At 46.8% G+C, this 23,226-nt stretch overlaps 7 protein-coding genes across 7 annotated transcripts; 4 read left to right on the top strand and 3 right to left on the bottom strand.

The window, feature by feature from the left end:
• Window positions 1-1,029: 1,029 nt before the first annotated feature.
• K441DRAFT_623404 (uncharacterized protein) lies at window positions 1,030-5,195 on the bottom strand. The gene is made up of 3 exons (XM_067646039.1): window positions 4,454-5,195; window positions 1,653-4,391; window positions 1,030-1,587 (listed from the first exon to the last, which is right to left on the bottom strand). Exons 1-3 carry the CDS (start codon window positions 4,837-4,839, stop codon window positions 1,506-1,508), a joined length of 3,207 nt encoding a protein of 1,068 aa, XP_067496772.1. The 5' UTR covers window positions 4,840-5,195; the 3' UTR covers window positions 1,030-1,505.
• A 750-nt stretch (window positions 5,196-5,945) lies between these two features.
• Window positions 5,946-7,222, top strand: K441DRAFT_623402 (uncharacterized protein). Its single transcript, XM_067646038.1, has 3 exons — window positions 5,946-6,434; window positions 6,484-7,065; window positions 7,118-7,222. The coding sequence occupies exons 1-2, from the start codon at window positions 6,139-6,141 to the stop codon at window positions 6,989-6,991; spliced, it is 804 nt and encodes a 267-aa protein (XP_067496771.1). The 5' UTR covers window positions 5,946-6,138; the 3' UTR covers window positions 6,992-7,065; window positions 7,118-7,222.
• Window positions 7,223-9,238: 2,016 nt separating this feature from the next.
• On the top strand, window positions 9,239-10,739 carry K441DRAFT_671101 (uncharacterized protein). Its single transcript, XM_067650377.1, has 2 exons — window positions 9,239-9,466; window positions 9,521-10,739. Exons 1-2 carry the CDS (start codon window positions 9,442-9,444, stop codon window positions 10,450-10,452), a joined length of 957 nt encoding a protein of 318 aa, XP_067496770.1. The 5' UTR covers window positions 9,239-9,441; the 3' UTR covers window positions 10,453-10,739.
• Window positions 10,740-10,856: 117 nt separating this feature from the next.
• On the bottom strand, window positions 10,857-12,097 carry K441DRAFT_623398 (uncharacterized protein). Its single transcript, XM_067646037.1, has 2 exons — window positions 11,673-12,097; window positions 10,857-11,540 (listed from the first exon to the last, which is right to left on the bottom strand). Exons 1-2 carry the CDS (start codon window positions 12,027-12,029, stop codon window positions 11,109-11,111), a joined length of 789 nt encoding a protein of 262 aa, XP_067496769.1. The 5' UTR covers window positions 12,030-12,097; the 3' UTR covers window positions 10,857-11,108.
• On the top strand, window positions 12,007-13,370 carry K441DRAFT_691287 (uncharacterized protein; the record flags this gene model as incomplete). The annotated part of the gene is made up of 3 exons (XM_067652466.1): window positions 12,007-12,096; window positions 12,433-12,623; window positions 12,842-13,370. 3 exons carry the CDS (start codon window positions 12,007-12,009, stop codon window positions 13,368-13,370), a joined length of 810 nt encoding a protein of 269 aa, XP_067496768.1.
• Window positions 13,371-13,893: 523 nt separating this feature from the next.
• On the bottom strand, window positions 13,894-15,714 carry K441DRAFT_594959 (MFS monocarboxylic acid transporter; the record flags this gene model as incomplete). The annotated part of the gene is made up of 1 exon (XM_067644977.1): window positions 13,894-15,714. One exon carries the CDS (start codon window positions 15,712-15,714, stop codon window positions 13,894-13,896), a length of 1,821 nt encoding a protein of 606 aa, XP_067496767.1.
• A 275-nt stretch (window positions 15,715-15,989) lies between these two features.
• On the top strand, window positions 15,990-17,173 carry K441DRAFT_594801 (uncharacterized protein; the record flags this gene model as incomplete). The annotated part of the gene is made up of 2 exons (XM_067644970.1): window positions 15,990-16,499; window positions 16,562-17,173. 2 exons carry the CDS (start codon window positions 15,990-15,992, stop codon window positions 17,171-17,173), a joined length of 1,122 nt encoding a protein of 373 aa, XP_067496766.1.
• Between the last annotated feature and the right edge of the window lie 6,053 nt (window positions 17,174-23,226).

Raw genomic sequence — 23,226 nt, 5'->3', positions numbered from 1 at the left:
CCTTTTTGGGGAGGAGGGTTCCTGAGTGTGGCCGCACAGAATTCTTGTTGGACAAAAAGCAAGGTCGCTAAAGTAGCAAGGGATGAAGTTCAATGCTTGCCCCAGAGGTGCTTTAACACACGGGGGTGTCGTCCAGCGCGTAGTGGAAGGGAAGAGTCGAGGGGTGCTCGGTCAAAGGAGGTCAAACGGCCAGCGGGAGGTCGCTAGCGTCGTGTTGACCCTGCTCTTCTCGGCACAGCCCAAGGAGAGGTAATGATTGGTGGGGAAAGCAGTCGGTGAATGGGAGGGCTCTTGAGCCTCACGGGCGGGAGATGGGAGTTCACAGAGCTTCAAGACCTAGAGGACTGAGAAGCACGCATTCCCTGAGTTTCGTGCCGATGCTATCGATACGGAGCAATGTGCGACCCAGTCCTCCTTTCGCCCAAGGGAGACACGCGGTGCACGGAGACGGAGGGTGGGCAGCGTAGACAGGCATGGACAGGCGTGGGCGAGCTTCTGGGGCCCATGAACACGGCCAACTAGGAACATGCTAGGAGCAAAAACAGCCTTCGTCTCGCTGCAGCAACGTTGCATGTTTCGAGCTTGAATCGACGTTGCCGGTGATAGGCCCCGTTATCGCGAGCGCCATGCAACAGAAGCCTCAGTCGCCCCAGCAGCCTCCCAGCACACGTCACACAAAGCCCAGTGGTGTTACCGCCACGATGCACGCCCGCGTGTGACTGTCGGACAGGCGCAATCGGTGCATCTAGACGCAACACCGACGGGAGGCTCTCCGCATCTCTTGCCTTATCAGCCCGCGATAAAGGGTGATCACAAGGCGGGGATGTCCACATCCCGAGCCTGACAATGCCTTCAATTGAGCCCAATTTGTTTTACAACGCCGCCTTGCAGCCAGAGACACTAGTCTCAAACGAGACCTACGTGACTGAGGACGCAGAGATCCGTCCCAGGAGCTACGGGCCTCTAACCGGGCCGAGCCCGAGTCAATTGTCTGCACATAAAGCCTGCAAGTAAGACGCACAGCGTGATACAAGGAAGAGCACTGCTTCTATTCGACATCCAACATTAGATCATTAATAATACAGGGTTGAGCGAACAACGAAAGACGAAAGAGGGCATCCAGCCCGTATACCAATAAGTCCCGCCGTGGCTGAAGCTCCTAAAGAGAAAGGGTATATAGCTCTGCGAACAGTCCTAATGCAAATAGCACTCAAGTGTCTTAGACAACCAAAAAAGAAATAATAGCGTTAGTTAGCGCTGCGATGGATGATTACCCAAGGTGATGGGACTCCTGCCCTCTCCAATCAACCGGAGTGAACTCCATAATACACCCAACCGGTGCTCCCGTGTAAATGCTCGCCTACACAAACGCCGTATGCCCGCCACCTCCGTGCTAGAAAAGGTAAATGCTTCAAGGTATCTAAGGCAGCATGTGAATTAAGTCGACTGACAGAAAGTAAGATCAGTCGGTCGGAGGTCTCTAGAAGTGGAAATACTTCGAACAATTAAGACATTAGACCCTTGACCTTTTCCCGTTCTGCAATGATATCGGCCTGTAGCTTCCTCGTTTGTCTCATGGCTTCGTCTCTGTAATTGGTATCCGTCAGTACTATATCCTATACCTCTAGAATGGGGGATTCAATCCAATTTACCTTTCAGTCTGTAGTTCTGCGACCTCAATCTGTGCAAGGTTCATCCTGCTAACTACTTCCTCCATTTCTCGATCCGCCTCCGACAAAGCCTTCTCTAGATCCTCGACGCGCTTCTCCAGCAGCTCCGTCCTTGTGGCCTCAGCCATTGTCATGCCAGGACCACTAGTTGTGCTGTCTAGACGCGGAGACCTAACTGCAAATAGTGGTGACAAAGGGGCCGTTGGTGAAAACTTCGTTGGAGTCAATAGACCTGGTTTGGCTCGTCGTAGCTGATTGTTGTGGCTCTCCTTCAGAAAACGAACCTCCTCTTCGTGTTTAGACACAGCTTCTTCAGATGACTGCTGAGCACTCATCACTCTATCCTCGGCGGCTTTGAGTTTACGCTCTAGCTCCACAATCTGCCCTGCGGACTTCTCTTGTTCCTTCTCGCCACGAGCAATAGCATCGGCCAAGCGTTGTCGAAGAGCCTTGTTGGACTGTAGCTGCTGCTGAACCTTGGCTGCCAGCTCATCCATACGAGTGGCTGATGCATAGAGTTCAGCAGACAAGCTCTGCTCCTTTCCTAGATGCTCGATCTCCGATTTTTGCAAAGCTCTGGCCTTCTCGCGGTATTCCACCGCCTCCTTCTGAGCAATGTCTCGTTCAGCTTCAGCATCAGAAATGCTCTGCTTTAGCAACGCCATGATCCTTTCAGCTTCGGCGCCAGCGGCGCCTAGAGAATCTTCTGATTCCATCTCTTTTATCTGTGCTAGAGATAGTGCATGGGTTGTCCGTAGCTCTTTGTAGGCTTTGTCCAAAGATACCGGAGCGGATGTGTCCTCGATGCGAATTTCAACAACAGACCCCTTCCGCTCTGGTAAAAAGATGTCGTGTTCCTGGAGAAGCTCGCGAAGCGAGCTCGTCTCCTGTTCCGCACGATCCAGATCCATTCTCAGACCACTCAAGCCCTTTTCGCATTGCCACTTCTGTTCGAGAGCCTCGTCAGCACGACGCCTTAGATGGTTCACCTCCTCCCTTAAATGTGAGACTTCTGAGTGGAAGGCTGTACGACGCGGTGTGAGGTTGAGGGCATTGTCTCTTTCAACTTCCAAAGCCCGAATTCTTTTCTCATATTCTTTCGCTTGGTACTCCTGTCTATGTAGCAAACCCTTTAAAGCACGATGCAGAGCATCTCGCTGCTCTTCAATATCCTTTACGCGGTCTTGGAATGAGGAGTCTCGAGGCGATTCGGCTCCCCGGTCTTTCACCGAGTTTGATCTAGACAGCGAACCTCTCTTTAAATTTAATGCAGAACTTCGAGCAAGAGAATTAGATCTAGTAAGCCCTACACGGGGCGAGGCTACCGGAGATGGAGGCTCCGCTTCTTCTACGATAGACTTGAAGCGGGTTTGTTGTTGAGCGAGTTCCAGTTGCATCCTCCGGGCATTGGCCAATGTTTGATTCTCATTTCGAAGAGACTGAATCTCTTGTTGCATGCGTGTGCTTTCGTAGATCAGTGTCTGCACCTCCGCTGCTTCAGCCTCCAGACCCTCCACTCGAGCTCGTAATTGTGGGACGATTTCGTCCCGGAGGTTGTCCCTCTCATTCCGATATTGCTCTAGATCTTGACGGAGGGCCGTCAATAAGTCTTCAAAATTTTCTTTTACCTGCCGTTCCTCAGCAAGTCGCCTTCGGGCGTCTTCAAGGGAGCCTTCTAGCTTCCGTATCCGCCCACTGCTATCGGAGGGATTTTCCATTGAGCCTTGATTGTGTATACGTTCTTCAAGTGTTTGAACCTGTGCTTCAAGGTCTCTTCGCCTTCTAAGCTCTTCCTGAATTCTCTGGGCCATATCGACTTTCAGCTGTGCCCTTTCCTGCTCTGCCTTCCTTCGTAATCTTTCCACATCTTCTAATTTAGTTTCGCTATCCCCAACTGGAAACCGTACAGAACTTGCACCAGAGTCTGAATAGTAATCGCTGGTTCTTCGATTGCCTTCAGAAGCCAGCGTATTACTCTCGGACTTCCACCGTTCCATCTCGTCTTCGAGTTCCATCTCTCGCCGTATCGAGCTCGCGAGTTCCGAACTCACTTCTCGAAGCTCTCGCTCAAGCTCTTCCACATGTGCATTCATTGCCGGTGATGAGGAAAGAAGGGGAGTTCCCGGAACATTAAAATAAGATGATTGGGCGATTGAGTTCGCCATAGGAATATCGAGGGCATCAGGGGTAGATCTTGCCGCCTGAGGTGATCCATCCAAGGAATGTTTGGGGAACATCGGAGAATGTGCTGGTGATAGAGATCGCTCCGAGAAGGTTGTAGTGGGTGAATCCGCACCGCTCTGTTGGCTTGATGTTTTCCAGCCAAAGAAGGAGGTGAGCTTTGCACCAGGTGACTTGGATTGCCTTGAAGCGAGTTGAGAATCTGGAGACGGCGAGTATTCATCGTCTAAGAAATTCCCAGTGACACCATCCAGTTGTAATGTGAGACTTGGTTGGCGTGCAGCTGTGTTGTACGAGGTCATATTGGGCATTGTTGGCGAACGGATATGTGTTGCTTTAGATGCGGAGGATTCTTCTACTTCAAGCGTAGGTTGTCGGGCAGTATAGTAACTACTTGTGGCGCGATCATGTCGCGGCCGCTGTAGGCTCTGGGTGCTCAATTGAGAGGTATTATACGAGGGACGGATGTAGGGGTCTATTCGTGTTTGGAGAGAATCGTCAGGTACATTAGATCGTAGGGGTGTCTGTTCATGAGGGTGTCTACGGAACACTGTATTAGCAATAGGGAATGGCATGGGCCATCTATGAAGGATACAACTTACCTATCCAAATCTCTAGGTACGAAATCTTCTTGGGTACTGCTCGGTGGCGGAGAAAGTATTGGTTCAAGGCGAGGTAACCCTTGGGGTGGAGGGCTGTCGATGGAGTAGGACCGTTGTATAAAGCCTCTATCTCCAACAAGTTTGGGACTCCCGCTGTATTCAGCCAAAGAGAACCTAGAAGCTACTGGTGAAGCATTCGCAGGCAAGGGTTTTCGGCGCACAGGGGAGGGTACGGGGATGGACGAGGTTTGCGCTCGAAAGGCAGCGAACGACTGGACAGCAATGTTCGCCAGAGATGACGGTTTCTGACGTGAGTTGAGGACTCCGTATGAAGGGTTTCCGGAAGAGCCTTCACGGGCCTGCGAGGGAGGTCTCTGAGGTTGCATTATCCGTTACGGCTTGGTGATAGACATGGTCTTGCACAAATTCGGTGAACAACAGCTGGTGTCTCCTGGCGTGCCCCAAAGGCGTGGAGGTAGGCTCGAAAAAGGGGAGGCTTGAAGGCGTTGAACCGAGCCAAGCGCATGAGCAAAATGCGAGGAGCGCTGCGCAGTCTTCTCGTCCAGATCGGAGCGATGCGTGTGGACGCGCCTCGAGGCGCTTGTGCAACTGCGGATTGCGTTTGGATGCCCGTTCACGGATGAGGTGTGGAGAGGCTTGACCAGTTTGAAGGCCCTGGCTGTGCTAATATGCAGGTACAGCACTGATACAGCGAATAAGGCGCTCGGGGCGTCAACCGTTTCTCTTGGGGCTTTTGGAGCGGGTCCAACACCACACACACAAATGCCGGTTCATGGGGTGAAGGGGCTTCTGGCAGGGATGCGCACGGCCTGATGGTTAAATGTCCTCCGTACACAGAAAAACTTGCCGAGTTTGTTGATAGGATCGCACCTGCGCAGATAATCACGGCTGAGGCGGACATGTTACTGTGCGCTGTAAGGGGTCCCTGGCCTGCCTGCCAGGGAGAGCCGAAGTGCAGCTGTCCAAATGTCATTGCTCATTCAACTGGTACTGAAACGGCAGTTAGGCAGGCTTTGCTATGCAAGCGCCAGCTTGTTTCTACTATTGAGCAGCTGGCAAAATGCATAGGGTCATAAAATCCGGCATGTTCGGGCTACGCTAAATTATACTAAACGCTAGAAAATCCAATAGAGACGGGATGTCGCCACCATGCGGGTATGCGACCAGGCGGTCAAACGCAAAAGTGTTGGATTGCGCAAGAAATACTCCCCGTAGCCGCCGTTTGGGGGGAGGCTGCAATGCCCGAGTCAGATTTGTCCGGGACGTTTGGAGCGCGCCAAAGTGTCTAAGATCAGAATCCAAAAACGCGAGAGAGAGAGCGCAATTCTGGGTCGAAGAACGTCATGGATTATTGTGCAGGCTAATATGATATGGAAGAAGAAAAGGGGCCTCTAAGTCCAGCCACAAAATGCAACTACTACAGCGATCGCTGCCGACTGAAGATACAGTAATTTCCTCATACGCCTCCCGGATCAACTTTGTAGCGACCTTCCGTGCCATGTGCCTGCGTGCTTCCGAAGCACCAAGACCTGTAGCATCGTCAGGTTTCAGCCAGGAGCATTTTATGCTCTCCGGACACACACACACACACACACACACACACACACACACACCATATACAGTGAAACCGACTATCCTAACTCAGTCATAAACCCTCCGACTCTATGGCATCCATGTCATTCCACTCACCGCGTCAGTCCCAGACGCAGTTCCAGTACAACCCCTCTACCCCTCCACCACCCCCGCCAAAGCCCTCAGCCCACTCTAGTCGTCGAGGGACCCCGCTAGCAGGGCCCCCTCTACCTCCCCCACCAGGCCAAACACCCCAGCCGCTTCACGACCACCCGCATGCTCCAACTCAATTCCATCCCCAAGACCAACCTCAACTAGACCAAGGCCGATTCAATTCTGTACACCCGTCGGAGGATGGCTGGCTTCCTGCGATTCTGAAAGACAAGACGTACGTCACTCCGAGCACGCATGAACTTCAATGCTTAGTCCGTTTCTAGAACCATCGACCTGCACCATGTGTTACAAAACCCGGACCTCCAACATGCCATAATCCACAATCCTCAAACCACGCATCCGTCACTACCCGCCTCCACCGCACCATTGCAGAGCCTTCTTGCTGCCAACCTCGCGCTAGCAGACTCGCTCAAAGCCTTGGAATCTCACCTCCAGCATCAGCGCCAAAGCACACAATCACGTCTACTCTCGCTCCGAGCATTGGAGGGGCAGTGGCGGGCTAAGCAGGCGGAACAGGATGCTGCGCTGCGGGACTTCAGCCCGCCAGCGCTATACCAGCGCTTGAGTGCTGCTGTGGGCGAGCAGGAGGCTCTATGTCGAGGCCTCGAGGAGAGTTTCTTAGAGGGCGAAGGCGCCGGAAGCGAGGCGGTTGCTAGTGAGAGAGAAGTCGCGGAATTCGTGAGAAGGTTAAGGGAAGGACGAAAGGTCGCGTATTTGAGGACTGAGAGGAAAGAAAGGTGGGATGAAGGAAGAGTAGGTGGTTGGAGATAGACAACGATCGGCTCAATCTTTAAAAGCACATCTTAAGCTATGCGTGAAATACCAATGACGAAAAGAAGCGAAAAGTATGCGTACATCCTGCGACACCGCCTCTATTCCGCTCACCACAACCAATAGACATCTGCTAGGACCCCGCCCACTATCGTCCACCTACGAGTACTGGCTCGTCCCCCTAGAAAGGTATAAAGCAAATCCCAAGCGTTATATCATCTGAATATGAAGATATAGTAAGGATAAATACGTTTGAGTCTTCATAGTACAACATTTGCCCTACACTTTTCTTGGAACTCGTGAACTCATTACTAGTAGCTTCGCATAGTATGTAATTCTACACCTACTTCCAAGCTTGGTTATACTAGAACACATATGAGGTTAGATAAATGATTCCTACTCTATTTATGATAGCGAATTATTGACATATCTTTTTCTTTGACAATAACCCAGGGCGCAAAGAGCAGTTGCTACCTGATCCGCATATGGACTTCTGAAGCGCCCAAGAACCAAACGTAGAATGATGTTTCATACTGTTGCCTCAAATAGGCAGAGATCCTTGAGAACTGTTTTTGGGACCTTTTCTAGGCTAAACTCGGAAACTCTTCAATTAATCCCAAATCGACCGAACGAAGAGCCTGGCACATATGAGAGAAAAGGAGATGTCATGAGGAATGGAAAATCACTAAAACCCACAGGTCTGTGATCGGGCTCAAAAGCATTAACAAATAGTCTGGCGGCTAACCCATTATCAAAGTCCAAGTGTGGCAGTGTTTTGGGATTTAATACAAAGCGGCACTACTCCTGCCGCGGTATAAATGTAGATAAACCGCAATGGAGTTAAAGAGAAAAGGCATAAAAGATTTTCTGCGTGAAACACTACTAATGGCCCAAATACGTATCACCAACTTAGAATACTGCTGGTTCATACAAACAGAAACCTGTAGCGTTGATACCTGATGGTTGGATCGAAACAATCACAACCTACGCCAACAGAAATATGAGACGAGTCTGTGCTTGGCTTTGTAGTATGATAGATGAGGTATGCAAGGTAGGTTGAAGATAATCTGCGGCTATAAAACCTAGACGATCTACTGTTATGTTTTCATTATGCATTAAAATGGTTACCCATCTCAAAGGTAGAACGAAACGCCTTTTAATCAAATGAAAATATTAGGGTCAAGCACAAATAGTTTTGATAATCGGATACCGAATGTAAGGCCTCCTGATCTCTGCCGTCGAATTTATTGTCTGCGCATTTGAACTGATTACTTTATTCGGCTTAACTAATCACTGTAGCACTGCCTGACCAAGATCTTATCAACAGAAGTACATAGAATTTCATCGAGCTCGAGTGCCGGTGAAAAATATAACTAGGCTCTTTGGTAGCTATGGCTCAAAAATCGAGCCACAAGTGGAAATGGTAGAGAGAATCCACGGCGAACAAATTGATTATCGGACGAGAATTTTAGAGTTAATAATGTGTTGAGGTCCAACTGGTTAGCATATAAAAAAATACAATTAATTATAGAAGAGTAATAATGTTTTTAGCGGGACTGAAGGCTGCGTTGAATGAAAGCGGGCTGTACCTTGCAATTAACTCTTTAGGGCTCTTGGGTACCTTCAATCGTGTCGCTGTAGATCGACACTTGCCAAAGAGGGTTGAAAAAAGCTTCACATGTTGTGGAAACTACTACGTGCTGCTGCCTATGATCCGCTCTGTATACTTTCAATTGCGCATGCTAGACATTTGTTGTGTGGCAATGGCTGGACGAATAGTACCTTGCAATTCCCTCTCGGTAATCTCAAAGCCCTGAAGCATCCCCCCTGCTGCCACGGCTGCTGCTAGGGTAAATTAAGATTGCCGAGCAAGTTCAAAATAAGGCGCCCCATCTCAAAGCAACTTCCGTAATCCAGTCTTGACATGCACACATCGTTCAGTTACAATGATGGCGGTAAACGATGGAAACACGAAGAAACTGGATAAACTTTCAATGCCAAGACATGGCAGCCTCTATTTGGTCACGTTTCAGGCTTCAAGGCCGTCAGAAAAAACACTTGCTCGTCCGCAGAGCTTTCGCTGCCCCTGCGTCAGAACCTCCCACCTGACGGGAGCCTGAACTAACATCACTATGACCTACCCTCACGGGCCTTTCAAGTGATCTCTGCCAACAGCTCCTCAATAATCGGGCAGCATTTAAGGCTGTTGAGAACTTGGCCGCCAAATCCATCAACCCCCACTAAGCCGTCGGCCATATTAAAGGCAGGGATTGACTCTCAGTCTTACAACCGAAGAACCAAAGGGCCGGAAGATGTGAATTTGATGATCCCTCTAAGCTCTTTCACCATTTCTGATTTCAGCCTTAGTTCTGTCATTCACCCTAACAGCGCGTCAAGTGTCACATGTTTTATGTTTTTTGATATACTTCTCTGCATGCGCGTAATACAACATGGCTTCAATCACTCATACCATTAGTAAGACCTGCTTATCAAACACAAGTGGAGCTGTGTTTCTCATCGACGGTATAGGTAATAACACACAAAACGGGCTTCATCCACCTGTAAATAGCACAGACACCCAAGTCACCCAAGTCACCCTCAAACCACCAGAAACCAAGACGCGTTATAGTCACGAATCAACACAAAATCCAGCTTCAGTACGAGTAATTCCGATCCGGCGCTTGAAAAGTTCACACAACAGTCCCGAACCCACTCCAAAACCAGTTCTTGTTCGGATAAGACCTATTAGGCGCCTGAAAGGCTCCGACTCACTGCAATACGCCGAGCCATTCCGTTTCCTCGACCTTCCCGCCGAGCTCCGCAATGCAGTGTACGAGCTCGTAGTTCAAGGACGGGACCGCGACGCTGACACCAAAACCCCTATCCGAGTAGTAGGAGGCGAATTTTGCATTGGCTATCACCAGCCAAACATCACCAGAGTGTGCAGACAGATGAGACGCGAAGCTCTTTTCGTCTTCTACCGCGAGAATACCTTTATGTTTAACTTTGGCTGCGTCATGGACTGGCTTCACGATCACAACTTTTTCGCCCATTGGGTAGAGATTATCGGGCAGGAAAATGCCAGGAACCTCCGGACCATCAAGATCGCCAGCGCCCCGCTTCACATCGAGAGCTTAACCATCGAATGCCCCCAGGAGTTCCCTTGTGGGACTTTGCGGTTGGCAATGGAGAAAGAGTGCTTTGAAAACACATGGGACCTTCCCGAGCGACGTCCACGCTCATTGTGGCTTCTTGAGACATTCCTTCTAAACGGATTCGAGACTGGCGATGGTGAGCTCGTCGTGGAGACGGAGAACGTCTTGGAGGTTATCGATTTGTTGTGGCGCCTCCAGAGGAAGATTCTACTTTGCAAGCATAAGTACTATTATCGGGGCGTGCAGTCAGACTTTTGTGAATATTGCAATGTTTACAAATTTCGGAGAAGGCCTGTGGTATATTGATGAAGAATGTGTTGGAGTGTTCGCATTATGAGAATGATAACTGATAACAGCTTGGACTAGGAAGAATTTGTTTGGACAGCGCTTGAGAGCTTCTTTCTACGAGACCTACCTGCACTCTATTGCGAATCGTGGCTATGACTTTTGTTTTTACTTAGTTGTAGCGATTCTCCTACCTTGTTTTTCTTTTTGTACAGAGTAGATGGCTATCAGTTTACGAAACATCCGATAAACCCTTTGCTTTCCAGATGTACTGTTAGAATAGGAGATGGAACCTATAAAGTTTACTAAACGCTTGAGCTTACAATAGTCAGGCTATGACTGGTGGTAGTGGTTCTACGCTCGACAAGGTGCTTCAAGAAGTAGACTTTGATATCTAGATTATTGTACTTGGGTTGAGAGGAATGATGGATTTTCGAGAGCTATACTATACTCTTTACTTCGTAAGTACTTACGGGAAATATATTGAGTACATATATTTTTCATACACTTACACAAGCCACTTCCTTTTCCAGTAGCCCAAATTTATACCTTCCAGAACCGGAGCCTGGTGAAGACACTTCCCATAGATATTTGACTGCACACCTAACCGTTCGCCGCCCTCGATGCCCAAAGCTCACAAAACATCCTCTCCAGATCCCAAAGCCAAGGAACCACTCTTACCAAATCCCAAGCCATTTCTTCACCGGCTTTCTCCTCCCCTCAAAATCCGTATAAACTCCGCTGTCCGCCGCCTCGCCCTCTCCTGCACTCCCCCCCTCGTTCACAACTCTATCAGCAGCCCTCAGGCCGGGCCCCAGAACCTCCTCATCCTTCCGCGCCATCCAGCCTCCGAACCCTTCCTCTTTATCCAGCCCATGCGCCTTGCGATACTCGGCGCGCTTTTGTACATCCTCGACCTTCTTTTTCCTGCGCTCGGCTGTTTGCGCGGATATGTATACCGTGTGCATTTTGTAAACCTCGATAAACTTAGAGGTCGAGGCGAAAGGGTGCGATAAGAAGTCGGACCGCGAGGGAAGGAGATCGCCGTACGGCGTTGTCTGCGTGAAGTTTATGGCGAATGCGGTGAATGCGAGACTAAATAGGGTGCTCTAAGGTTCATAATTAGCTTTTTTCTGTAATCTCAATTGCATGCCATGGAGTTCTGAAGTATTTCTCGCACCGCTGTTGGAATGGGATGGAAGAAAATGTTGTACTGATACAACGCTACGAGGGAAACATACTAGAGAAATCCATGTATGCAGCCACCTATTCGTTAAGAACCAATGCATGAAACTGCCCTCTGGCGGCATCATGTTCGGATACTTCTTCGTTTTCATTTCATGCTTTTGTTGCTCCGTCGGCGCGGGGCCGTAATTTCGCGGTTTTTTCCGAGGCAGGCGTGCGCCGTGCGAAGGAGGGTTGAATTTGGCGGGCTTTTCAAGAACGGGGGGTTTCGAGGAGGGCTGCGAATTTGAGGCATGGCGGACGAGCGCAGAGTGTGGATTAGAGGTAGGTGGGAGGAGGCGTGTACGAGGCCGTAGGAGGTAGTTGGCCCGGGGAAGCAGGAAGCGCGGTATGGAAACTGAGGATGTAGCCATTGAGAATATCACTGGACAAAGAATCGCAGTCGAAGGTGGAGTGGAGAGATTAGTAGTCGATGAAAATGTAGAAGCTCGGTGGTGAGGATCAGAATGATCCGATCCAAACCTCCGCACCTCCGCAGCCCGCATGAACCTATTGATATTGTAAAGCTTCAACTCTAAATATTTCAATTATACTTTACAAAACGAGGCTTTATGCTGCAAGAGTATATCTATGGTTCTCAATCACTAATTCCACTAGCCAGTAAGTCATTACCAGACAGCCGCCGGCATTCCCGCAGTCCCGAATAACTAACACGCTTCTCTCCAGATATTTCCAATGGCACCCTCCCCGCCGCCCTTCGCCTCTATTGACTATTGAGATACTCGCTTTTATTCCAACCCGTCCGCATTTGACTAGCTTCAACCTGCATCTATACTTGACGCTCCTCTGACAGCTACTCTACTGGATAGTTGGATATCGAAACCTGAGATATTGCACATTGGCTGCGGAACCTCGCTACTCTCGTACCATCTCCGTGAACATGTTGAAACCCCTGAGCAGATCCATAATGTGGATTTCTCAAAGGAGGCTATTGAGCTAGGGAAGAGGTGAGAGTGAGGGATATTTGGGTTTGCAGATCAGGAAGAAGAGGGTAAGAAGAAGGCTAAGAGCAAGAGTAACAATCATCTATACCAAACCAAGATATCATAGAGAGCGCTGTAACCAAGAAGGCGCGTGTAGATGTAGATGAGCGCGATAAAAAGGCTACATCTCCCTCTCCTTCCAGATTTCCCCCCCAAACCAACTCCTCGGAAATCGCTCCTAGGCAATTCATGTACTGGGACACTGCCGACCTCCTCTCGCTCCATTCCATACTCTCCGTTTGCAGACCGGCTTCGTATTTCCTGATCGTCGAGAAATACTGTTCAGACTCCATCGCCTGCGCAGAAGACATCCTTATCTCTGTTCCATACCCACTCGCTTTCGTATCTCCTCCTCTACCGCCCTCCCCACATAACCCACTCAACCCCACCCCCGTCCGCCCCCTCCCCCACACCCCAGCCCCACACCTGGCCCTCGTTACCCAACCTGGCGGCCGCTGGATCGCGTTCTCATACTCAAGCTTGCGCTTTCCCTTCCTGACATCTTCTCCTTCCTCGGACTCAGAAACCTGGGAAGACGCAGTACCGGACGAGCTACTCATGCACGGTTTCTCTGACCCTACACGGCTGTGGATGCTGGAGCGCAAAGAGGCTGTCGAAGCGCCTCCTGAAGGCGGTGTGGGGGTTGTGCATAGGCCGAAGGTGTCACACTGGTTGTATGTGCTTGTACGGACGAGGAAAGAGCTGCAATGAGGGTTAGTGATAAGTGGCTGAGGTGGGGGGAGGATAGGAAGAGATGAATAGGTTAGTGTAGGAGCTGCTCAAGTGTTGGACACGTGATGGTGATATCGATAATGGTATAGGTGAGGAGTATTAGAGTTTAGGTGTTTGAAGATAAGGTTGATGGAGGATCTGTCGTTTATATTCGTCCATACTGGTTCCCGTAATTACTATATTTGTACGGCCATGTATGAAATGTAGCTAAGAACGAAGGCAAAGCTCTGATATTGCTCTAGCTCGCCAGCCAGAACAATTTGTATACCATCATATACCAAAAGAAGCAGTCATGATCACATAAGAGACAACGCTATGCAAATGCCGCCCACGAAACCCAAAGAGTGCTCGCTCGAGAGATCAGACAGGGTTGAATCCTGGACTCCATGCAAAATTACACACCTAGAAATCGCAAACAAGAACACAATCTCATAAATAATAACGCTTCCCCAGCCATCCAGTATACGCATTCTTATTTATTAAAGATTTTGGGCAGCGTTTGTTATACCGCAATGCCTCTCTTCTTCCACCCCCCAGGGCCCCTCCACGCCCAAATCCATAACCCGCACGCAACCCATACGCTAATCGCCATAGCCCAGAAAGTAGGCGCGTAACATTTTTGGCCGTAACAGAGAACTTCTTCAGCACTGCCTCCCGGCCCTTCGTCGCCACTTCCTATAGCCCTCTGATAGACCGCTGCATACACTGCTCCCCAGACTGTTGCTCCCGCTGCAGGTGCTGTGGCTAAAATGCCCCAGTTGGTTCCGAAATTCTCAACACCCCATACCACACTTATGACGATAGGGACGAGAGAGAATACGGCACCGTAGCCAGCGCCAATAAGTGCGGAAACCCAGGCAAAGCGGTTAGCATGGTTTTGGATTAAGCCTGAGGCAAGGAGGATCTGGCCAAGGGAGAGGAGTATGGAGAAAGTCAGAAGGAACACCAGGCGAGAGAGGGTGAAGGGCTTGTAGGGGCCAGCAGCTCCGTGCAAAGATATCGAGTTCTCCAAAGGGCCGGTACCGCGGCGGTGTTGGTGATTTGGGGTAACGGGGGCAAGAATATCGGAGAGCGTCCCTGTGATTAGACGGGCGGCAGTCGAGGTGATGGCGACGATCGAGACATGGGTTGCCGGGCTTGTTGGCGAAGATGAAGTGTGAGGGTGAGTGAGTGTGCCGATAATAGTACCGAGATTGTTTATGAATGCTTCTCCAGGACCTGTGACAAGGAAGAAACCGGCCGCTAGCCACCACATGGTATGATCCGTAAGGAAGCGGCGAGTTTCCTCGTTGAGCAACCAGCTCTTCTTGCGTGCATCCTCCGCAGCGCGGAATTTAAGCCTCTCAGCTTCAGTCTGAAGAAAATCGAATTGGGATTCCGAGAGATCTCCCGTATTCATTGTGCCGTAGCCATGTATATCCGCAGCACGGTGGAAAAATTCGTCGCGAGCGAGAAGGCCGCTACGCTCGAGTTCTTCCACAGCCTCGTCAATCATTTCCTCCTCGTCCACAATCTTGAGCGTAAAGGTGCCGATAAAACCAACACAAAGGAGAGTGATGCCGAGGAAAAGGAAGTAACGAAAGACATCGACATCTCCTCTACTCCCGTCTGGCGCGCGTTCATAGAGCAACCGACTCCCAACTTGGCTTTGCCACATGCCGCTGAGCCCAAATGCTGCAATTGGCACTGCTAATGCTAAGCCCTTGTGTTTCCCTCTTCCAAAGTTCTTCGCGCATGTTGTAACCGCAGAGAGGTACATGCAACTTGTGCCCATCCCAACGCCCACAAATGCCAGGACCATAACGCCGAACGGCCATCCTTCCCCACCAGCTGAAGGCGGAGGACCGCTGTGATATGAAAACGCAGCGAGGAGATACCCAAGCCCGAAGAGGAATCCAGAAAGGAAAGACGGAACACCCGGGCCTAGTCGGTCGCAAAGATATCCAAACACCGGTACAGGAAGGTACATGGCTAGCTCCGCCGTTATAGATACTATGTTGACCTGGAACTGCGTGTAATGCAGCCGTGATTGGAAGAGATGGCCATAGAGCGAGTAGGCTGTGATGCTACCTGCGCAGAGACAATTCAATATAGCCCAGATAAAGCCGAGCCATCGGACGACTTGACGCTGCATTTTCCGGCGATCTCGTTCAGCAATGCCTTCCGCTACCTGCTCAAAGAAGCTGCCAGCATAGCTAGTGTCCTGGCTAGGTCGACTGGAGTCGCTGTCTGCATCAGGCTGGAGAAGAGGGCGGCGCACGTCGGATGGGCGGTAGTCGAGCTTATCGATACCATTACCATTCGAGGAGGCAGGGGGAGGCATAACTTGAATAAAACGAGTACGTATGTAGGAAGCTAGAAATGCATTGGATAGTAGAGGATAAAAATATCATGAAAAAGAGTGTGAAAATGAAGCAAGGGAAGTCGTGAAGGGCAGATTGGAGGCTGGTGTTTGTGCCTTGGGCGTTCCTCGCGCCCAGCTGCGATGACGCTCCTCGGCAAAATTCATTGGTGGCTAGTGGCTGGAGGACGCCATCGTGAAATCCAACCCGAGCTTTAACCACCAGAGAAAATAGCCTTGCGAGAGATATTACTCTGATGGCTCCCATTCAAACGGCGCAGGTCCTCCTCTCTCCCGCCGAGCTTTCCTATCTACATTCTTCACTTTCTCTCAGTCCACCAATTCGCCCTGATGGCCGTACGCCTACTCAATTCCGTCTCTTGGTAGCAGAGAGCGACATTCTGCCTAGCGCAAATGGCAGCGCTCGAGTTTGTTTTGCTGATGGCACAGAAGCAATTGTAGGAGTGAAAGCTGAGGTAGAGAAGTCACAATGGCGACCTACAGCTGGGGAACAAAGGCGTCTCAGTGTTGCCGCGGGAGACATCGTGATGGATGACGACGAGGGCGAGAGTGGAGACGCAAGTAAAACTAAAGGCATGGGGCAGGATTCATGGGTAGAAATGAGCATTGAGATTCCTGGCTTCCGCGACGACGACGCGTTACCCATTTTCCTCTCTGCGATGTTAACAGAAGCTTTGCTTGCGAGTGGAGAACTTAAGGACAGGTTATATATCAATCGACGCTTCCACTGGAAACTGTATATCGATGTTAGTTCCTTTTTTTATCAGCCTCCGCTATCAAGAATTCTCATCACTAATTCAGATGTTAGATCCTCCTTCTCTCCCCACCTCTTTCCTACCCGCTTCCGCTCCTCTCTTTAACCACACATTTGGCCCTCCTTTCTGCGCGCCTCCCAGCTCTCAAATCCGAACAAGACGAAGACCCTCTCTTTGACGATGACTGGGCCGCTTCCATCTCTCTCTTCCCTCGCTCCAACCCTAACAACCCCTCTAGAACCCACATAAAAAAACCACCCGTAACCCTTCTCGTCATTGCCGTAGGCCAAAATATCATCTTCGATCCTAGCAAAGAAGAGTTAGCCGTTGCAGAAGCCGTCCTTGCCGTCTCCTGCGCTGCCTCGCACACATCTTCGGCCAATCCGGTTCGTCTCCTTTCTATCCGCACAATCGATCCTCCTTCACGTCTCACCCCTCCTGGGATCCCCAACTCCATGAACTCTGCCACTGGCGGTAGCGCGCCTGTCTCAAGCACAGATGCCATGGCACAGCGTGAGGCCCTAAACTTGTCGGGCGTGTGGACCCCGCGTCGAGGTGGCATTAAACGAGGCTTGGTTGGGCGAGTTTTGAAGATGGTGGTTGAGAAGGGAGGAGTAGCAGAGGAAGTGCTTGAGGCACTGGAGAAGGTCGAGGTTGATGGATGATGGGCTAACTGTAGAGTTCGGCTTGAAATTTTGGCTATGCTTACGCGAGGCATAGCCTGGAATATCATTCATCACCGCAAGAGAGGATCTAGCAGGGAAAAAAATCCCATAATCATTATCCTTCCGAGTCCAGTGAGAGGGGAATCGTTCGTCGAGAATCCGACCACTGGGTACGTCCACTCGAGATGAGGAATCACTTCGGCTGAGGTTAAAATACCTGAGACTGGCAGTGAGGGTTGAACAAGGACTCATTCGGTCTCTGGTATAATATTCATGTCACCAAAGAGTCTGGAACCTAGACAATGAAAGAGTTTGTGGTGAAATGCTTCCCACTATTCTATCCCGCAAATTCCGCTGTTCCAATATGGCCTTTGGTTTCATATCATGGTATATTTGGTTAATTCCCGCCAATATCTTCTTAAATTTCTCCTTCCGTTCCCCACTCCTAAGCCTGACTCATTATTCCGTATCGCTGTTCCCACCTTGTTTATGCCATACCTTTTAGCACCACATGAAGGCAAGTCGTGCACCAATGCATAGCTTATGAAAACTGCGTAATTACTTTACACATGTCTTTTGAAGTTCTTCAACCAATCCATGGTGTGGGAACGACCAAACGAATCACATTAGGTGTACGTAAAATTCCAAAGGCTGGTACTATTTTGCTGTAGCGTAGGGCATTATCAAAATTCCAGGACTCCCTGCATAGTTATTTATTTACTTGTCTGAAGCTTATAACGTATGTGATGGGGTTATGAAGGTGACCCTAGTTATGAAGGTTTTGAACATCAAAATACTCGAAAATACAAAATTGGTCGCAAATAACCAGTAAACCCCATTTAAAATCACTGCATCATTATTAAGGAGCATTGAAGCTATAAATATATATAATAGAGTCTATATAAAGTCGATTTTTGGTGTTTTAAAGTTCAACTAACGACCGAGTTTGGCTCTAGATATCGCTAATTAACTTAGGCTCCTTATCTAAGGACTCTTCGTCGCTTAAATTACTTATATTATTATCCTCTTGCCCTTCCTACGAGTCCTCTAATAAAGCAGCTTCTTCTATAGCCTTTTTGGCGGTCTCTTAAAGTTGCTTAATAAAAACTATAGCCGTAGCGGCGGTAGCAGAGAACTCTTCCGCCCGCTTCTGGAGCTTATCCACGGTTAATTATTTTAACGTTATATAATAGGCTGCTATATTAGCCGCTAATTAAGCTTCTTTAGTATGCTTTCTGTGAGCTATATTAGCGGCAGTAAGGGAGTCCTTTTGCGCCTTCTTAGCTACCTTTCCTACCTCTACTGCTCCTCTATAGTGAACCTTAGCCAGCTCCTTTGCATTAGCAACCCTTTTTCAGGCTGCCTTTTAGACCTTAACTTGCTCCTTAGTAAGCTCTACTACTACTTAATAATCCTTCTTAAGCTATTTCCTAGTAAGCGTAGCTTGCTCTTTAGCCTTTTAAGTAGCCTCTTTAGTAGCAGTAAGCTCCCTTATTACTTCTAAAGTAAGAACTAATTTAGTAGAGAGTATATTCCGTTTACGCTTCTTCTTAGCCTTCCTCTCCTTAGTATATTACCGAAGATCGTTGTTTTTAACTTATATAAGCTTAAGGCCTTCCTCTAAGGATTATAAGTATTGCATTAACTTTAAAACAACTGCCTCTATTGCCTCTAGTGTAGTTTCTAGATAAAGGATTATATATATATACTAAGCTCGAGTATGCTCGCTATTTAGTAGGGGAGGATATATAGGGGAGAATAAGATCGTTACCTCTTTATGATGAGGTAGAGGCGTAGATAGCTTAATAGATATAGGCTGTTTAGAGTAGCGCGCGAGGGCTTAATTTAGGTTAAAGGGAAGGAGGCCTATAGCCTTAAAGGCGCTCCTAATTAACTCTTTAGTATATACCTGCGGCCGAATCTTACCTAGTATCCGTAGAAAATAGTCTCTATTAATACCAGTAATACCGCGCGCCGTATATTTATTAACTTTTAATAAATAGAGTTACTTAAGAACTAAAAAGATAACTAGATCTAAGGGCTAAAGAAGGTGTATTAAATACGGCGGTAGGCAAATTGGTATAATTTTCTTTAACTAGCAGAACTTAATAAACTTAATATTAACGTGGCTACTATGGCCGTCCATAATTAACAGTTAATAGCCGTTGTATTTTCCGTCTTCTATTGTCCTCTCCTATACCTTAGTTTGTTGGGTATAGCGCTTAAAGTGCTTTAGCCACCGTATCCTAAGCTCTTAATTTAACTATCTATTTTCGCTTATTATAATTATACACTCGCCTATAGCTTCCTCTGCTTCTTGCCATAGCGATTCTATATATTAGCGTCCTTTAAAAATAATAAACGGTGGAATTATCCCCCCTTATATACCAATTAAATTAATTTATAAAACCCACTCCTAAAAGCCGTTAATTATCTTAAAGTTAATAACGTTGCCTCTTAATATAACTACTTTGGCGCTATATATAAAGCCTATAGCATAGCTAGTCTTATCTATATTTTATACATTAGCGTTATTAATATTATACTAAGTCTTTGCATTTAAGTAGTTGGTAAAAAACCTCTTAATTAAAGTAGGATTATTGCTAGTAATAGTGCGCTCTAAGCTAATTAATTATATATAGCAAGTATGGAGCTCCTCCTGCCGTTTTAGGAAGCCGTATATCTATTTTATACTAAGTAGTATAACTTGGGTATAAGGGAGGTTGGGGTTTTCGCATTAGAGAATAAGTATTACTGTCACAGTGCTGCAATAAAGTAGACTGAATAACTACGTTATGGTATGAAGAGGGGAAGAAGGTAAAAAGGGGGTATTGTATATAAATAGTAGGGCCGGCCGCTAAGTCGCTAGTGGTGGGCTAGCTAATAGTAGGGAATAGTACGAGATAGTATAAAACAGTATGCGTTAGGTCAGTGCCGTAACAGTACTCCTCTCCCCTAGATAGTTTAGTCCCTAAACTAAATAGATAACTTAAAAATAGGCAGTGTATAGGGTTGCCTATTTTCTACCACAAAGATATTAGTTTTGCTTACCGCCCTTAACTAAGCTAATGGCGATTTTCTATACTGGGTATAGAAAATCCTAATTGGTTAGTTTAGTAAGTAAGGTCGGCAGAACTCCACACTACCACCTAAATCGGTCCGTGTGGCGTTTCTTAGTAAGAATTTGGCTAATTAAATAACTTTAACCGCTGGTTAAAGTTCTATAACATCTTAACCACTATAAATTTTAATGCGGTAGTCGGCCGTAACCTTAGCGTAACTTTTCCTTATCTCGTGCCTAGTCTAGGGGTTCTAGCTTCTTAGGGTGTTGCTTATAAAAGCGCTATACAGCTTATTCGCAACCCTTTAGGTCTTTCTCTAGCTGCTAGGTTATATCCTTATAATATTTCCATTTAATCTTATAAGTTAGGCCCTAGGGGTCTTCGTTATGTATATTAAGGATTTTCTTAAACTTCTATTTATCTTCTATATTGCTGTTATTATCTCTCTCTGCCACTTATCCTTGTATATTACGGCGCTTTATAGTATTAATATTTGCTTAGCTAGGGATCTCTTTAGCAGCCTAGAGGCGGACCTTAGATATATAAAAGGATTTATTTACTTAGATATAGTCTAGGAGGTCTACTATAACTACCCCTTAGTATACTACGAGTACAGGGTATAGGCCGTCCCATTTATCGTCCCATTTCTTCTTAGGTTTATTTATCTTTATATTTTTTAAGCTAACTATAACTATATTACCTTTGTAGAATAACGCGCTCTTATCCCTACGGGTATTAGTATTATCTTTATAACGTTACTATAAAATCCAGACTAGGGCCTTAAGCTATGTTAATATCCGCTTAAAGCGGTTGGCCATAGAGTCTACGCGGAAGAACTCCTTTTTTGCTTATACTAATAGTGTTAATAGGCGGGGGCCAGTAGGCTTAATTCTAAGGCGAGGGTTAAAGCCATAATTTATAAAAAATGGGGAGATGCCTATACTCTCGTTAACTTAGTTATTTATAGCAAACTTAGTAAGCGGTAGGTAGTTAACCTAGTCGTCCTATATAAAGCTAATAAAAGCATAAAGGTATTTATTTATGGCGGCGTTAATAATTTTAGTTTAGCCGTCCGTTTCTAGGTGCTAGGCTAAGCTTAGTCGCAAGGTTATCTTAAGGCGTTTACTTAGTTATTGCTAGAAGTTGCTAATAAATTATATACCGTAATCGGAGATAATTATACTTAGTGCACCATGGAGCTTATATACGTTATTAATAAAGCTATTAACTAACTCCTTTATTAAGAGTCCTATTACTAGAACAAGGTGTTATATTTTAGTTAGGCGGTCTATAATAATAAGGATATATTTATATACCTTACCGTAGCGTTAGTATACTAGTAGCGTTATAATATAGTTAATTAAGATATTAGTCTATAGGCGGGTGGGTAATTCTAGTAGCTTTAGAAAACCGGGTGGGGCAGAATAGGGGGTCTTAGTGCGAAAGCATAGGGCATAGTCTTTAATAAAGGTAGCCGTGAACTAGGAGATTCCTAGCCACTAGTATAATTGGTTTAAGAGGTCAAGAGTCTTAACCTAGCTAGGGTAACTAGCGGGGCCGCTGCTATAAGAGCGATGGGTAACTTCTAGGTAGAGGTCTAGGGCGTTAGGGATAAAGAGATATTGGCGGAAGTAGATCTATCTATTAACGATACTATATTCTAACTTATCGCAACAAAGTAATTTCCTAATTTTCTTTAGCTAATGGCGAGCTTTCTAATTACGTAGGGCTGCTACTATATTTTTTGCAAGTTTGTTCTCCTGGTATCCTAGCCAGATTAACTCGTCCAGTGACTTTTTGGCTATTTTGGGGTCTAAAGTAGCTATAAACTCCGCGTTATTAGAGTTATGGGACTTATATAGTAATTCTTCTAAGATTATAGGGTTAACTTTCTAGGGCAGTATAACGACTTGGGCTTAGTAGCGGAGGCGTTTATTATTAGTATCCTTAGGCCTTATTCCTAGTAGCCGGCTTAGGGTATTAGGGAGCGTAGCTTTACTGCTGGGTCTATATATAATTATAAAGTTAAACTATAAAAGAAACTCTGCCTACTAGACTTGGCGCTAGTTTAGCTGCTTAGTAGTTATAAACGTTTGTAGGTTTTTATAGTTAGTAATAATTTTAAACGGCTCCTTAGTCCCTTATAGCTTAGGACGCTATTCCTCTAAAGCCTTAATAATAGCTAGGAGTTCTTTATTATAGATCTTGTAGTTATATTCTGGCGCGGAGTGCTTTATAGAGAAGAATGTAACCGGTCTTAATTTTCCGTTGTTATTATACTAGGAAAGGACTCCGCTAGAAGCCTAATTTAATACGTCTGTCTTTACCACTATTTTCTTTATATAGTTATAGTATGCTAGTACTAGTGCTAAAGTAAAGGCTCCCTTAAGGGCCTTAAACGATTTAGCTTATTCTAGTCCCCATAGCCATCCGATATCCTTCTTTAGAAGTTTTATTATAGGTATAGTAATGGCAGAGTAGCCTTAGATAAATCGTTGGTAGAAGTTCGCGAAGCTAAGAAATTGTTATAGTTCTTTAATTAATGTCGGGTCCTTCTATTCCTGTAAGGCCTATATCTTCTTAGGGTCTATAGTTATACCATTAGTTAAGATAATTAAGCTAAGGTATTTTGTTTTAGTAGAGTAGAACTTAAACTTATTAATATTAATCTAAAGTCCAGTATTACCGAGTCTTTGGATGACTTTATTTATATACTTAATATACTTGGCGCGTGTTTTAGAAAAGATAAGGACGTTATTAAGGTAGGCAGTGTAGTAGTTGTTAAGGGCGTTGTATAGAATATAGTTAATATAGTTTTAGAACGTAGTAGGTGCGTTATAAAGGCTAAATAGTGTAACTAGTATCTTATAGAGTCCGAACTAGGTAATAAATGCTATAAGCTACTTATAGCCCTCCGTAATCCGGATCTAGTTAAACGCAGTAATTATATTAAGTTTAGTAAAGTACTTGGCGCTATAAAGTGCGTTAAGT

The sequence above is a fragment of the Cenococcum geophilum genome (assembly GCF_001692895.1).
Source record: "Cenococcum geophilum 1.58 unplaced genomic scaffold K441scaffold_89, whole genome shotgun sequence".
Lineage (NCBI taxonomy): Eukaryota > Fungi > Ascomycota > Dothideomycetes > Gloniales > Gloniaceae > Cenococcum > Cenococcum geophilum.
Note: the sequence above shows the minus strand (reverse complement) of the source record. Positions and strands in the feature narration are given on the sequence as shown.